The sequence below is a fragment of the Hipposideros armiger genome, unplaced genomic scaffold (genome assembly GCF_001890085.2).
Source record: "Hipposideros armiger isolate ML-2016 unplaced genomic scaffold, ASM189008v1 scaffold_845, whole genome shotgun sequence".
Lineage (NCBI taxonomy): Eukaryota > Metazoa > Chordata > Mammalia > Chiroptera > Hipposideridae > Hipposideros > Hipposideros armiger.
Window position 1 is genome coordinate 504,275 of NW_017732195.1, and position 17,558 is coordinate 521,832.

The window sequence follows — 17,558 nt, forward strand, 5'->3', positions numbered from 1 at the left end:
ACTAATGTTTTATTAAATTTTTAAAACCAAACCTTAAGAAGTTCTGCTGATAATGATTTTATGGTAGCTTCAAGTTTTCCTAGTTGTACCTGATTTTTCTCACCATTTTCTTCTAAAGCCACCTGATATATATGTTTTAAAACAAAAAATTAGGGTATTTGTTTAAGAAAAGCATCACTTTATAAATGTGATCATCAATTTGTTTACAAAATTTTAAAATAGACCTTTTGTTCCTGGATTGTATCAAACGCTTCTTTTGTTCTTAAAACAAGCTGGTCTTTATCCTTGATTTCCTGTTCTAGAACAGCCACTTTTGTTTGCAGCTGATTAATATGCTTTTCTTTTTCATGGCATTCAGCATCTAGTGTGGAATTCTCTCTTCGCAAAGAGAGGACTTCTTGCTTAGTCCGCTGGAGCTCCTAGAGGGGGAAAAAAAAAAAAAAGATGCTTATGAAAAAGGGAAGATGGACGATCCGGTTATTTATAACTAAGACGTTTAAAATAGTGTCTAATAATTTTAAAGTTCTAGTACTAATTTTTTTTTAAGGACACGAAAGTCTAAGTGTATATGTAACTTGTAGATTTGGAATGTAATTGTTAAACATGCTAACAACTAATTCAATCACACGAGGAAAAAATAAAACAATCATGATTTATGAATAAATTACTACAACTTTAAAATATAATAACAAGAATTTTCTGATGTCTTGAAATTTACATTTTTAAAAAGTCATTTAGGTAATAAATGTTCATTATAATACAATTTCAAAATACATAAAATTAATTAATAAAAACCCTATCATTCTACCATCTATGCATATTGAAATCACTTGGGAACTTTAAAAAAATCACTGTACTTGCTTTATTCCAGTGTCTGGAACTGAACCTGAAATATCTCCAAGATATGCCTGTACTGATGTCTGTTACCATCCCCAAGAGATTCTGATTTAGTTGTGTGAGGTACGGCCCAGGCACTAAGACAATTAATAGCTTTCCAACTGATTCTAAGGGTATTCAAGGGTGAGAACCATCAGCTAGAGTTGACATTTATCTCTGCTGCTCATACATCAAGATTTTGTCTTTAAAGGGGCTCATACTGTACAGTTTTATAATCTGTCTTCATATACCGGGGGTGCCAAAAAAATGTATACAAGTGGACACTTTGGTCAACGTTACTCAAGCAGTAGTTTGCCATAATCAGAAGTGTCTGGATGCTGATGGTAGCCACTTTGAGCACCTCTTGTAATTGCAGAAGGCAAATGTGACTTATATTCATCTTTTGTTATTGGTATATATTGAGTATTACAATTTTAATAGTTTTCATTTCTTAAAATGTGTTTACATTTTTTTGGCACCCTCTGTATACATTACAAGTATCTTTCCACATCAACAAATGTTAACATTTCTTTGGTTCACTCTTAAAAGCAAATCAAGCAAACAATAATTAAAAATAGACTAAAAAACTGGAATAGATCACTTCCCAATCAGCTAATACCAACCCAAGTGTCGCTGGTATAGAAAAGTCCAGTATATACTATTCCCCGATAATTTTCGTTTTTAACAAAAACTTTACAACATAATTTTACAGTATTGTACCATAATGATTTTAGAAGCACAGACTTTGGTATAAAACAAATTTGAACACAAATTCTGGCTTTCCTGTGTGATCTTGGGAATTACTTAACCTCCCTAAATCTCAGGTCCCTCATCTGTAAAATAGAAATGATAAACACTTCATAAATTATTTCATTTAATCTTCACAAAAACCCTTATGTAAATTGCTTAGCATTTTTCCTGGCACATAGTAAATACTCAACAAATGGTAGCAATTATTATTTTTAGGGCACTAATGCCTAAAAGGCTTAATTTTACATAATTAGGTAACAGTACTCAGAGGTTTAAAAAACAAGTTCCCAGAACTCATTTGCAAGCCTTATGCAACTCTTAAAAGAAATGTTTTGATTAGATTGTATCATAATCAACATAATGAAGTACTTTGTTTATACACTGGCCAGTTTTAGGTCTAAGATAGAAGAAATTATATAGCATTATAATGAAGCATTTAGACTATCCAGTGTATTGTGAAGACTGAAACGTCTTACTAACTGGTAAGAAAGGTGAAAAAAAGTAGGGAGGATGAACTGAAGACACTTATTGTTAGAACAGAATATTCTCAGGATCTGAACATAAAGTTTGTCAGGCTTTAGAGTTTCTGAGCATAACTGAAATGGTGAGATGGAATTGGACATCTTGTGAGCCAGAATAACATGGTGATCTTTGTATTTAAATACGACAGACTTAACAAAAATCCACGTGTTTTCTGATAATTCATATGTTAATTCATAATAACACTAGGAAGGAGTCTATCATCAATGCCAAAGCATCAACAAATGTGTCATCATAACTAGATTGTTAAAATTTCTGTTGCCTGAAAGAACAAGGTGGTAGCAGTAAAGACAAAGACAGGCAAATGATAGAGGGTTCCAACCTTCACTCTTCCACTTACTGGCTATGCAATCACTTGGGAACTTTAAAAAAACCAGTGTACTTGCTTTATTCCAGTGTCTGGAACTGAACCTGAAATATCTCTGTATCAGGCTCATCTTTAAAATAGGCATAATGAGTATCTACTTTAAAAGAACTGTAGTAAGAATTAAATGAGTTAATATATGTGAAGTACTTCAAACAGTGCCTGTCACATAGCAAGTACTCAGGAAGCATTAACATTATCATTACTATTATCATCGCTATTGCCACTAGACACTAAACTTCATGTAGTTATTTGATAGGTTGAGCAGGGTGAGAGAAGAACTAGCTCTGTCAATAAAGTACCCTGAGCTACAGACACTACTAATATTAAAAGTACACTGAAAAACCCTTATGAGGATAAGTCTGAGGCTCAATAAATACTTAGATTAAAAAATAAAAAAAAAGTACACTGAAAAACCTGAGGGCTTTGCCAAAGCTGCTCTTCAAGACCCTAACTAACAATATCCAAGTTTACTTCAGCTGTTTTCAATTAGCCCTTTTTATCAGATTTCAGATTCTCAATGTTTTTTTGCACATTGTCTGAACTGATAACCCTCCCACCAAAGAGATGCTTGCAGAGATCCAAAGGAACATCACCCACACAAGTAACAAGCCCAACGTTCAATACCTCTTCAATACCAGACAGTTTTGCTTTCAGTTCTCTGATGGTGGAGTCGCCTTTATATTTCCTTTCAGTTAGGTCTTTATTAGCCACTTCTAGCTCAGACAATCTGTTCTGTAGCTGCTGGATGTTTCGTTGATGGAGGATTTCTAAATCTTTTTTCTGTTGTTCATGTTGCTGTTGGTGTTGAACCTGCGCCTATTATATAATAAAATATAGTACCAAAATTCAAAGAAAAAACCCCAGAAATGCATATACAGTAAGATTTGAAGAAAAAACAATCTTAATTATTCTTCTATGTAATTATAAGATTCCCCTGTTTTGGATAGAATCTGTTTTCAGTATGGACTTCATGAAAGAGACAGTAAGATCAACAAAGGCAAATGGACCGCTAAAAGTGCCTTCATAATTCCTGCTTCCCCTACGCCCACATACGTTTACATGTAATCATCTTCAAGCTAAGGGAAGAGTGATATATGATTAAGTTAAAAAAAAAAGCAACCTGCAAAAGAGTATATGTAGTGTAAACCTATTTGTGTAAAAAAATAAAATGAACAAGTACTTAAGGAACTTTCAGTATTTCCTTTAAACACCATTTTATTGTTTCAGTTTTTTACAAGTACATACGTTTTATAATGAAAAAAATTTTAAAAATCCACACACCTAAACTTATGAAATCAGCAGGTTATTATTCATTAGTTTTAGTCTTACATTCAGTAAATTTTACCAAAAATAAAATTTGAACATGGTATTAACTGTAAATCTCTCGTGCCTGTTTGGATCATACCACAAACCTATCTTAACAATTTCTGTTGATGAACACTATCAAATCTTAAATACCTTTAAAAAATAAAGTATACTCTTCTAATTATGAAAGTAATACATGCTCTTAAAGGCACAACAAAAGAAAGCACCAGTAATTGATATTCTCATCCAGAAAGTCAGTCTAAAGATTTAGGAATATTCCTTTCCAATCATTTATATATTTAAATTGACATCACTCACACACATACCACATACATATTAACAAATTAGGACCAAGCTACTTATACAATTTAATCATGCTTTTTATTCCCTTAGCATTTGCACCTTCTCACATCATTAAAATTGCTTGTAAACACCTTAGTAGCTGTACAATATTCCATCCATAGCTACACCTTAATTCACTTAACCCGTGCCCTACTATGGACATTGAGTTTCCAATTTTTCGCAATTGCAAATAAAACTATGATTAATATTTTTGTCCACAGACACACATCCAAAATTCAGATTATTTCCTTATGATCGATTATAGGTCAAAGAATGCAAACAAATATAAAGCTTCATACAAGTTCCAAAACTGCATTCCAGAAAAGTTGTATCCATTCAAAAATTCCTACCACAAGTGGAGGGGGAGTTATCTCTCTCATAAAAGTACTTTGGAAATTTTACAATTCTATTTTAGGACTCCCCTAATTTTTGGAAAACTGGAAAGGGGAGGAGAAGGGGGGAAAAGAGATAAAAGAGGAAAGTGTCCACATAAAACTGAAAATGTAACCTTGAAAGAAAACACTGAAGGATCAATGAAGAAAAATTCCCAGAGCAATCTAGTAAAGATGCTAACTGTAACAAGAGGGTCATCAAAGGCAATAAAGGTCAAAACCAGTAAAATAAAGAAATGGCTTTATCCCAGTGATCATCAGAATTTTAGAGGTTTTGTTTAAAAAACAACAAAAAAAGGAGTGAGGGATAGAATTACAACATTTACGTTTTCTACTTTATTTCAGGTGATTCTGATGCACACTAAGGTTTTAAAATCACTGCCTTACAGAATATCTATCAGCAGGATGAGAAGAGAGTGGCCTGGTTTTAAACTCTCTAAGGAGTGATCCACAATCCTATTAGGAAAATGCAGTAAGGAATACAAACAAATCCTTCAATCACGTTGCAGTTTTAAAAAAATGCACTTATGATGAGACTTTTAGAACCTAACTTGTTTGAAAATAGAGCCAAAACTGTGGTGGTAAATAACAGAAATTAATGAAATAGAGGTAAAAACAGTGTAGAACTCATTAATAAAATGAAAAACTGGTCATTCAAAAATACGAAAAAACAGACAAACCATCAAGTCTCATTAAGATACTATTACACACTAACTGTAAACTAGTATACGAGGTCAGACAATTAAGTTCGTGAACTCATCCTACTAAAAGTGCTACACACCTCACTGCTGAATATCACTATGGTCACCTTTGAAGCACTCCCCTTGGAAAGCCATGCACTGATGCCAGTGCCTAGCCCACCCTTCAAAGCAATTTTGGAACTCTTTTTCTGGAATGGCCATCAGAGCTATTCTCATATTACCCTTGATATCTTGAATGTCATCAAAATGTCTTCCTCTCAATACTTCCTTTATCTTCGGGTAAAGAAGGAAGTCATTGGAGGCCAGATCAGGTGAGTAGGGAGGGTGTTCCAATACAGTTTTTTGTTTACTGGCTAAAAACTCCCTCACAGACCTGTGTGAACAGGTGCATTGTTGTGATGCAAGAGCCATGAATTGTTGGTGAAAAGTTCAGGTCGTTTAACTTTTTCATGCAGCCTTTTCAGCACTTCCAAATAGTAAACTTGGTTAACTGTTTGTCCAGTTGGTACAAATTCATAATGAATAATCCCTCTGATATCAAAAGAGGTTAGCAACATCGTTGCAACAAGTTCGCAAACTTAATTGTCAGATCTCGGACACATTTTAGAAAACAGTTTCGCAGTTTCTACTAAAACTAAACATATGCCTACACTAGAACCTATTGCAGCTAGTCCAACCCTGAATACATACCCAGAGAAAATGAGTACGTGTTCACAAAAACACATGTATAAGAATGTTCATAGTAATTTAATTAATAGCAAAATATCAGAAATACCAAATATCTACAAAGAGAAAATACATAAATTATGGTATATTCATATAATAGAAAACTACACAATAAAAAGAAATACTCAAGAATACAACTGAATCTCCGAGATATTACACCAAGTGAAGGAAGCCTAATACAAATAAGTATATACTGTATGAGTCCATTTGTATCAGCAGTTCTCAACCTGTGGGTCACGACCCCTTTGGGGGTCGAACGACCCTTTCACAGGGGTTGCCGGGTACTCATATGTGGGCGTATCTGCATGTGGGCCTGGAGACGGATAGAGGAGCGGTGTCTCGGTTCCTAAGACCATCGAAAATATGTGTTTTCCGATAGTCTTAGGCGACCCCTGTGAAAGGTTGAGAACCGCAGATTTATATGAAGTTGAAGAACAGGAAACACTAATCATGATGATAGAAGTCAGAAGAATGAGGACCTCCTGTGGGAGTATGATACCAACTGGGAAGGCACACAAAGGAGCCTTGAAGGATGGTACAATTTTCTGAATATTAATTTGTGTGAAAGTTACACACAAAAATACCATCAAGCTGTACCCTAAAAGCAAACATCAAGTACATAAGAACAAAAATAAAATTTAATATTAAAGAAGCTATTATATAAAAGGTAAAAATCCACATCACAAAGCAGTAGACAATGATAGTCACATAGAAAAAGTAAAAGATGTTAAAAAGCAATCCACAAAAGAAATAAAAATGGCTGAAAGTCATAGTAAAAAATGCTTATTGTCACTAAAAATCTAAGAAATATAAATTAGAACTAATACTACTACAGCCCCTATCAGGTGGCAAATATTAAGAAGGTTAATAATAATATCAAGATTATGGGGAAATAGGTATTACCATACATAATCTTTGGGATTCTATTTGGTACAATCTTTTTGGGTGGCAAATTTGTAATATCCATTAATATTTTCTATGGGTATACTGCAATCTCACTTTTAGGAACAAAAGTTCCTAGAATGTTCACTGCAGTCTTATTTGCAATAAACAAAATTTTGAAACATGTAAATGTCCACCAGTTGGAGAAGTAGTTAAATAATTTCTTATATCCAAATAATGAGTACTATACAGCTACTAAAAAGGAATATCTGAGCTGATAAAGAATGATACCTATGATGTCATATTAGGTGAAAAAAAGTTACAGTCAACGTATCCAGTAGGACCTCATTAGCACAACACAAAACCAAGGGCCAATTGAGTGGCTCAGTTGGTTAAGAGCTTGCTCAAGAGTGCAAGCTCTGAGCAACTGGGTCGCCGGTTTGATTCCCACATGGGCCAGTGAGCTGCACCCAAGATGAACTGCCACTGAGCTGCCAACAGGCAGCAGGATGGCTCAGCTGGTGAGAGCACATGCTCCTAACAAGGTTGCCTGTTTGAGATGGTGGGCTATGCCTGCCCACAACTAAAGGCTGAACTTGGCAACTTGAGCTGCACTGCCACCCAGATGGCTCAGGGAATAGAGCACACACTCTTAACAACACAGCTGACGGTTCGACTCCCGCATGGGATGGTGGCTACGCCCACCCACAACTAATTGAACACAGCACCTTGAGTTGAGCGGCACGACTGGACTTGGAGCTGAACTTGCTGCACCCTCCACAACTAAGATTGAAAAACCAACAACTTGGTGTTACCCTTCCCCAATTCCCCAACACTGTTACCCCCCCACACAATTCCCCAAAATCTTTAAAAAAAAGAAAAAGAAAAACAAACCAAAACCCATTATGTGTGTACATACATGTCTATAATTTCATATAATTTACATATTTCAAAATTTATAAACAAATATTCATAAATTATATATTACTTACAAATGTACAGAAAAGTTTGAAAAACCACAAATCAAAATATTTATAATCTCTCGGTACTAAGACTTTAAAGGAGACACCTTTAATTTTTATATACTTCTGTAAACTCTGAAAATTTTAAAGCAAGCTATATTACTTTTATTATTAACAAAATAACAGCAATAACAAAATTATTTTTCCAGTTTCTTTATTGTTCGTACCTGTAAGGCTTTTTCCTTCTCATTTGTCAGTTCCTGAGAATGTTTATTTGACAATGCTGCTGTGTGTGATGCCCATTCATTCCGTAACTTATCTAATTCTTGGATTTTTTCTGATAATGTCTGTATTAGGGTTCAATACAAAATATTAAGACAGTCTCCTGAATAGGTTATTCAATTAGAATATGGCTATATTTACAAGGATCTTAAAAAAAAAATGGAATCACAGCTTTTCAAGACATACGCAAAGATTTTTTTCAATTTGAGGAAATCAAGGTTAGAATACAAGCAATGTCAGATCTAAAATGTTCCACTGGTCAAGCTTAACTATCTTTAACCTTTTAGTTAAATCTGGCTCTTTACCACCCAATCCTCTGGCATTAAGAAGTAAAGCAACCCAAGGTAGAGCAAGTCAGTCCTAAGAAGTAGTTCACTTATACACATAAAACCTAGTAACATAGGTTCCCAAGTGGGCCATGTTGTGCAGGATATTTTCTGCCTGAAATCATGTAGCTTATCAAACAATTTGAGCTTCAATTTAAGGACTAGGGCAAAAAGGTAGTAGCTATGACTGAAATGATAAACCTATCAGAGGAATTAATTCTAAACATAACAAATGGAAGGTTTACAAGAGGAACTGAAAGGTCATTTTATACAAGAGGAATGAGGTAAATAAAAGGAGCAGAGAACTAACATGTGACAGACACTATATAATGAAGATTTGGAGGCAGTGTGTCATAATAGGGATAACAGGGGTGTTTGGATGGAATAAAATATCAAAGGGAGAAAGCATCAGATTAAGATAATTAACTGGCAGAGGAAGGGTGGCAAAAAGGAAAGGGAATTCTGTAGTAGCATGCTTTGAAAAAACATACACAAGAGCCTAGATTGGATTCATGAAGCAATTCAGAGCCAATGTTTGAATGATTTACAAAGACAAAATGAAATTTGAATTACCTTTTGTGTGAAATTCAGTTGCCGAGTAACATCCTCTAGTGACTGTGTCAACGATAATTTTTCTTCCTATTTAAAAAAAATAATAAAATTATGTAGTTTACAATTTAATTATCCGTAGCTGTACTGCTCAAAGTGTAGCAAGATACAGCATCAGAGACACCCTGGGAATTTGGTAGAAATGCAGAATCTCAGGCTCCACCTCAGATCTTCAAAGTCAGAAACTGCATGAGCAAGATCCCCAGATTTGTGTACCATTAAATTCAGTAACATTTGACTGAAGAGACTTTCTGAAAACTTTTTTTAAGAGGCATCCCAATGTTGTTTCCTCATGCCATATGCCTTAGTTATAGAGCACGCTGTAATTTTCAAATAATTTATTTAAGATAGGCTAGATATTTCCATATCTACAGGCTGATGAAACCATGACACCAAGAATTTAAGTGACCTGCCCAAAGTCACAGAAAATTAGTAAAAACCTTGAGACCTAAGTTTCTCAATTGCTGGTCCAGTTCCAGCCGTTATACCCTGACTAAATGAAAAACAATAAAATTATTACATGTTATACAAATTTACTGTACATCTTTACTCAGAAAACAAAACCTGAAAGCAATACAGCTCTTCAGTGATTTATCAGACTCCTTTGGTACTTATTTTAAAAGAATAACTTAAATTTAAATCTTACCTTGCTACATTTCAAACAGCCTGCTAGAAACTTCTTTATTTCCACATCATTTCCAGGTAAAACTTTTAGTGAGAGGTGTGTGAGATGCTTAAAAGGATTTGTCTCTACCACATTTAAACAGGCAGGAGAGTTATCCAAAATAGCTGCTGGAGAAACTAACTGTAACAAAAACCTTTGGAAAGAAAGTATCACATTATAACACATTTATGATACAGTGAAACTCTTCCATTGAATCATGAGCTCCATTAAATGGATCATCCTGAGCTATGATTCTATGGCTCATCAATGATTAGAAGGATCAGGAAAGGGGCATATTGGAATCATAGGCGCCAGTATGAAAGGACTCCCAATGATAAAATTGGATAAATTGGTTTAAATAGTAAAATGTATAAACTGGACAAGAACAAAGACTGATTGAAACAGTGAATACATAAATGTCCATGAATTCACAATGAGAGGAAAGCAAAAAACTAAAATAAAAAAAAAACCAAAAGCTCATTGAAACCACAAAAATAACTAGAGTAACAACTCCTTGCTCTGAAAACTGACAACTTTAAAGTAAGAATAAAGCATTTATCCTTTCCTGTATGAATTTTCGGAGTAATCAAATAGCCCTAATAGATGAGGGCAAGTTCTTTATAGAAGATTTACACCTAATATAGAAATAATAGAATTAGAAAAGCATAATTTTGTATTTCCTAATAAAATAAATGATTCAATTAACAGCCATCAGTTGATGAACCGACAAATAAAAAGTTTGGTGAACTTTACAACCAAAGTATCAGGCATTAGCACCACATGAATATTCATACACACACACACAAAAGCTTCTTCTTTCCTTTTTCCAAGTTCACTATAAAAACTTATAATATAGAAAATATTTTGCCATCAACTTGTCTTATAAAGAAGAGTGTGTCTTAAGAGAAGTTTAGTGATGCAGTGAGTGCTCTCATGAGACTTACCTCGGAATCTCTTTGGCATGCTCTTGAGTACATTGCTGAAGGAGATCTATAAATTTTTGTGGGAAAGCTAAGAAGTCTACCAGAAGACCTTGCTGAAATTTTAAACTACATAGAAGACAGAAAAAGAGATTTTAAAAATGTTATCACTATCTTTAATCACAGTTAATACCCTGAAAGTTTTTTGGGTTTTTTTTGTTGTTGTTGTTTTACTGAACACCCATAATCAAGAAATAAACTAAGGATCTTTGACATTTATGGAATTTATTCAATGGGAGAAAAAAAGTCAATAAACTATAACTCCAATTTTCTGAGATATTTTAAGCAAAACTCTGATCAACTATGAAATATTTATTTTCAAAAACATTCTGAATAATTATAGTATAAATAGTCCAGTGTTTCTAAAATATCTAAATGCTCCTAACAGGTATATATTTCAAAAAGAATAGTACAAATGCACTCATAAAACTTAAAAACTTACTTATTCCTAGATTAAATATAGGACTAGAAAAATAAATTTAATTTAGTTACCTCTGAAAATCTTCCTCAGATATAACAAGGTTATATAGGAAAAATGGATCAGTTTCATCAGTCAGACGGATAACTAAATCCTGAAAGAAAGATTATTTTTTAATGTTTTTAGTAGATCTGGCTTTTAGAGTAATTTCATCCTTCTTGGAAGTGAAATCATCCAACGACATCAGTGTATCACCATTATATTTCAGATGGCTTTGTTTTATGGTGCTGCTGGATTTTCCTTAGTCTTTACAGACTTACTATCTTAAACGGGTAGATATTCTGCTTCTTGAGAACCACATGGGGGTCTACAAAGGTTAATTAAATGATAAGAGTTCTAAGTTTAGGAATATCATCCTAGCAAAGGCTTAGGAAAAATTCAGATCTAGCCCTTGCTGCAGTATAATACTATACTACGACAAAAATATTCTTTATCACTGATCATATCATATTCAATCATATTTTCAGTTTCCTTCAAGTTAATTGTCTGGTATTTCAAAGGTGGCAAATACATCAGCAGAAATGACAAACAATCACCCACCCTAGAAAAGAAAGGAGCATTTGTTTCTCAGGCCGAGGACGGGTATCAGGTGACATGTTGCCAGGGCTTCTTCCTAAGGGCCTATTCTCTCCTACTGCAGGTAGCCACTGATATGGTGGAACTCCATCTGTTTTCAGTTTCAAATGAACTCAATACCTTTCATAAAGACCACTTTCCAGGTAGTTAAATTTACAGTGTGGCAGACATCACAGCAGCTAAAGCGGACAGAAAAGTATACAGAAAGCACGTACTTCAGAGAACAATGGTGTAAAGAAAACAGGCATAACAACAAGATGATGGAGGAATAATAAAGAAATAAGCATACAGGTTAAGAATAAGCTTCCACTTGAAACAAAATCTACTCGTGGCTACTGAGGAATTGTTAGGGGTCCTAGAAAAATCTAAACTACCTTTAAGTAGAGCTAAAAAATGAAGAGGTACAGCAGGAATAAGGAAAAACATGTAAGAAGTAAAATATATAATCTCTACCCTGGAAAATTAGCAATCTAGGTATCTGCTCTGCCTCAAAATGTCCTGTTCTTAAAGCAGATCCTATTGAAGTATTTTTTTTCATTCTGCTTTTCAGTTACAGTTGACACACAGATTACATTAATTGCCTGTGTACAGCATAGTGGTTAGACATTTATAACTTACAAAGTGATTTCCCCCAAGTCTAGTGCCCCCTTGAAACCATACATAGTTATTACAATATTACTGATCGTATTCCCTATGCTTTTTGAAATCTACACCAAGATGCTATTAAAAAAAAAACACCTGAAGCTGCTACTACTATTACTAGATCCTTGAATATGTTTGGGGAAAGTTATGACACAGAGAAAACAGATGCTCTATTTCTTAGCCCTCTGTTCTGTATCCATATCTCTGTTAATGACTCATACTTCTGAAGATCACATAGGACTCATGCTCTAAATGCCTCTTCAAAAGACAAAGTAAAAGATTCAAGAATATCTCCCTGCAGAGCTTCAATCCATTCTGTTCTCACATTTACACAAGAAAGGTCAATTCTATAGGGTGGCAATAAATATTCTAGCATTTATAAGTGTATTGGGCAAACCTAAGGAATCTGTTCTCCCAATTCCCATTCTTCTTCTATGCTTCAGAAACATACGGCATAATCACCTCTCAGTTGTTGTCTAAGTAGATTCTACCACCCAGATCTGCAAGTCACAAAATGGCCCAAAATTAAAAAGATGGATATACAATGAGATATCACCTCACACCTGTTAGAATGGCTATCATCAACCAGACAAGTAATAACAAGTGTTGGAGAGGCTGTGGAGAAAAAGGAACCCTCATACACTGCTGTTGAAAATATAAAATGGTACAGCCAATGTGGAAAACAGTATGGAGGGTCCTCAAAAAATTAACAATAGAATTATCATATGCCCTAGCAATCCCTCTTCTGGGTATCTACCCCAAAAATCTGAAAACATTTTCCATAAAGATACATGTACCCCTACGTTCACTGCAGCATTATTCAAGGTGGCCAAGACATGGAAACAACCAAAGTGTCCTTCAACAGATGATTGGATAAAGAAGATGTGGTATAGAAACACAGTGGAATACTATTCTGCCATAAAAAAAGATGAAACAAGCCATTTGCGACAACATGGATGGATCTTGAGATTATTAAGCTAAGCGAAGTAAGTTAGACAAAGTCAAGAACCATATGACTTCACTCATATGTGGGATATAAAACTGAAAGCAACAAAATAACAAGACGAACAGAGACAACAGTTTAGTGGTTAGCAGAGGGTAAGTGGGGAGTGGGTGTGGTGAAAGAGGAAAAAAGAAGTCAAATATGAGTATGGTGATGGAAGGAGAATTGACTTTAGGTGGTGAACACACAATGCAATATACAGATGATATATTGAGTTGTTGGAAAAGTCATGATGTATTTTTTCTGTTTTTCGTGGTGAAAATGCGTCACGACTTTTCCGACAACTCAGTATTATAGAAATGTACACTTGAAATCTATATAATTTTACTAACCGATGTCACCCCAATAAATTTAACAAAATTTAAAAATAAATAAATAATATGGGTGCAACAAGAGATTTCACATTCTTAAAGAACAAAAATAATTATAATGTACAGAAATTATATTTCAAAAAAGAAATGAATACCAACCTTTCTGTGAACTGGATTAGAAACTGATTGTAGTTCAATGCTCACTCTAACACTTACTCTCCTGTGTGAAAAGATACGCCCACCATCAGAAACAGTCACATGAAATGAGTTATCACTGTCATTTGTATTAGCTAGAGTTTTCCATCCTAAGCTACAAGATCTTCCACAGGTATTTCTTAATTTATAAACAGATGTTGGGAAAGCCTACTCGATTTGAAATTTAAGGTCTTGTTCCTCCACTAGTTAAGTAGCAATCAGGTTTTTAACCCGAGGCTGAATTTTTATCTCCTGTAAAATGGGGTTGTTGTGAGGATTAAATGAGGTGAATGATGTAGAATACCTAGTACTAGCCTGGTACATAACCTTACTGCCCTGATTCTAAAATAACATCTACTGAAAGACAAACCATCAATTTAATAACATTTCACATTAAAAAAAAATCACCAATTCAAATAATCAAATGATATATGAGAGAATGCATTTGAAAAACTTAAAACTGAAAATGTGAATATTACACTATAGGAATGTTTAGAGTCAAGGAAGAAAGAAAACATAATCCCTACCCTTATGCGTGCACAACCAGATCCACAAACTACACCTGCTCAATATACTATGTAATATATCCACAGAAGTACTGTCAACAAGTTTATTATCATCTATCTTAGAGTAGTTACTCTAACCCTAAAAGGTTGAAACCATAGCTTTCCACATTCTATACTGCATCTTAGAGAATCCAGTATCAAACAGAGGTATATAAATAAAGGTGCTCATAAATAATCAAATGGAACAAAAATGTTTAAATTAGAAAATAAAGGGAGAAATTGGTGGAAAAACATCTCTATATAAGTGGCTCTCAAACCATTCTGCTTGAATTAAATAACAATGGTCTTTCCCTAATGTGCATGGAAAGAAAAACTAATTGATTTTGTTCAACTTTAAGTTATTCTTCTAAAGATATGTTTTACACATTTCCCACATTCTGGTATTACTTATGTACTAGAGTGTTGATGGAAAAACTTGGTAATAGTTGCCCAAGGCTAGATTCAACTATTTTAATTTTTGTATGCTTACTTATAATTTTATATTGGTTTAAAACATGTCATTTTAGTTAATTTTCTTATTGGACATATAACTGGATGCTCAATCCTAGTTCATATGATCAGGTTACCATAACTTGCATCTGTTATCTGAAAAGGAACAAGCAGCACTAGTGAACATTATTACAAAGATAGGAAGAACTGTCTTTAAAACAAGAGAATATTTTGTTTCTATTTTTCTAGTATCTAGAGCAATATACATGAACCAGATTAGATTCCTACTCCACTTAAATTAAGCATTCTTGGGGGGAAATCCTTTCAATTTCCTAATTTGTAAGATAAATGGATTGAGTTAGGCTTGTGAGGGCTATTTCAGCTCTACAATGTCATTATGCTTGGTTTTCATCTTTTGAAGTTTTTTTCTAGTACATATTGCCATAGTGGTATGACACTGTAGTTGATAACGAACTTGGTATGGTGATTTACAGTTTTAAAAGTTCTGGTAGGGCCAGCTGAGTGGCACGTTGGTTAAGAGCTGGCTTGGGACGCCAGAGGACTCCGGTTCGGATCCCACATATGAGGGCCAGTGACACTGCCCTCTACAGCTGGGATGCTGAACAACAGCTCAACCTGGAGCTGGGCTGCTGTGAGTCGCTAGCGATGGCTTAGGCTGCAGTGGGCTGCTGTAAGCTACAGTGAGTGGCAGGCAGCCGGCTTGAGCCGCCGTGAGCGGCCGTCCAATGGCCAGCAAGCGACTGTCTCGCCTGGGAAGAGCACAATGATAATACCAACAACCGCCAGTGAAGCGACGTCCTCCACAACTAGACTGAAGAACAAAAGGACAGCAACTCGTCTGTTCCCCTTCCCTGATTCCCCAGTGCTGTTCCTCTCCCCCAATTCAATAAAATCTTTAAAAAGAAAAAACAAACAAACTTTATTTACAAAGAAAAGCAGGGGGCCACCTGGCTCATGGGCTGTAGTTTGCTGACTCCTGCTATAGGTGACAGGAATATATGAACAGTTTCTAAAAGAAGTGAAAGGGTTGCAACTGTTTTAAAAATATAACGTGATGATAATGTTGACAAAAAAAAAATTCTGAGATGTTCTAAATTAAATTACATCCGCCAGAGAGAGAGAAAGAGACAGGAATAATTAATCAGCTAATAGCTGTGGGCCAGCTGTCAAAAGACTGCTCGCATTCCTGTATGTCTGTTGGAATTTTGGACTAACTTCCAGGTGGCGATTTCTACAATTATCTAAGAGAATCGCCAGGTGCCATCCATCCACCCTCAGTACCTTCCACTTCATTTACACGTGAACTTGCCATCTGTTGCCCACAGCTAACCCCCAGAAGACACTTCCTTGCCAACTCTGCGTACCTAACCCAGACTAGCCCCTGTTCACCTCCCACCCTCTTTATCTATAGTTAATATAAATTCTTTTACAACCTACGTCTTTCTTCTCCTTACGTGATGTATAAAAAGACTGGACAACTCCAGAGTGGCAGACATGTTGGCTTTTCCACCTGGTTGTTTAGACTTCATGATCCAGGACACCTGGTCATCTTTTTTTTTTTTTTTTTTTTGCTAGCAAGGGCTTAATAAACACTTTGTTTAAAATTACTTTCAGCTGTGGAAGTTAAAAGTTTTGTTTAACAATGTAATGAGATGAAGAAGAGCTGGGAGTTTCAATGTCAGCATCGGAAATGATGGCCCCATCTCGCTTTTATCTTTCCATAATCATTCTAGAATGGTGTTGTCCAATAAAGATACAACGGAGGTCACAAATATGAGCCACATATGTAATTTTAAATTTTCTAGAGGCCACATTAAAAAACTTTAAAGAAACAGGTAAATTAACTTTAATATTTTATTTAACCCAATATACCATAAGTAATTATCATCTTAACATAATCAATATAAAAATTGAGAGTTTACATTCCTTTTTTTTATAGTCTTCAAAATCCAATGTGCATTTTACTCTTACAGCACATCAATTCTGATTAACTCCAATTCAAATGTCCAATAACTACCTGTAGCTCCCATATCGGGCAGCACAAAAGAATGACCAACTGAAGTAACCTACAGATCTCCTATGCAGCTGCTGGTTTTGGTGCCAACTCCTTGCCTATCTTGTCAATTGATTTGGACCTAATTAAACTATATACTAGTTTCACATTACTGGCAACTCAATAAACCAGTTGTTCACACTTTCTGTGTCACACAGCCACACCATTTAGTTTTCACGTACATCTTCACACTTGATACTCATAATAATCATGTCAGTAGGCATGTTATGCCAGTTTTACAAATGAGGAAACTTAAGGCCCAGAGAAGAGACAGTTAACAAATGGGCAGAACTGAGACAAAATTAAAATCGCCTGAGTTCTAGTCAAATCACTCTACGTAAGCCCAACAGTACCACCTCCCTAGTTAAAGTTGTAATTGCATTTATCTGTGAGATGAGCCTTTACTTCCTACCCCACTAGACTGTAAACTCCACGACGACAAGGGCTGTTTTTTCTGACCACTGTATCCCCAGAGCCCAGCAAGGTGTTTTTGTTTTTTTTTAATTTTATTGTTAGTTTCAGGTGTACAGAACAATGCAATAGTTACCCTTTTCACCCTCACAAAGTAACAACCCCCTCC

At 35.0% G+C, this 17,558-nt stretch overlaps 1 protein-coding gene across 1 annotated transcript in view; it reads right to left on the reverse strand.

The window, feature by feature from the left end:
• Window positions 1-17,558, reverse strand: part of SASS6 (SAS-6 centriolar assembly protein) — a 38,948-nt gene that overhangs the window by 20,205 nt on the left and 1,185 nt on the right. The window contains exons 2-10 of the mRNA XM_019629350.1: window positions 13,874-13,934; window positions 11,197-11,276; window positions 10,669-10,773; window positions 9,707-9,878; window positions 9,025-9,090; window positions 8,071-8,190; window positions 3,158-3,349; window positions 225-419; window positions 33-122 (exon numbers count right to left, since the gene is read on the reverse strand). Coding sequence (XP_019484895.1) covers window positions 33-122; window positions 225-419; window positions 3,158-3,349; window positions 8,071-8,190; window positions 9,025-9,090; window positions 9,707-9,878; window positions 10,669-10,773; window positions 11,197-11,276; window positions 13,874-13,934 — 1,081 coding nt within the window. The remainder of the gene's footprint in view (window positions 1-32; window positions 123-224; window positions 420-3,157; window positions 3,350-8,070; window positions 8,191-9,024; window positions 9,091-9,706; window positions 9,879-10,668; window positions 10,774-11,196; window positions 11,277-13,873; window positions 13,935-17,558) is intronic.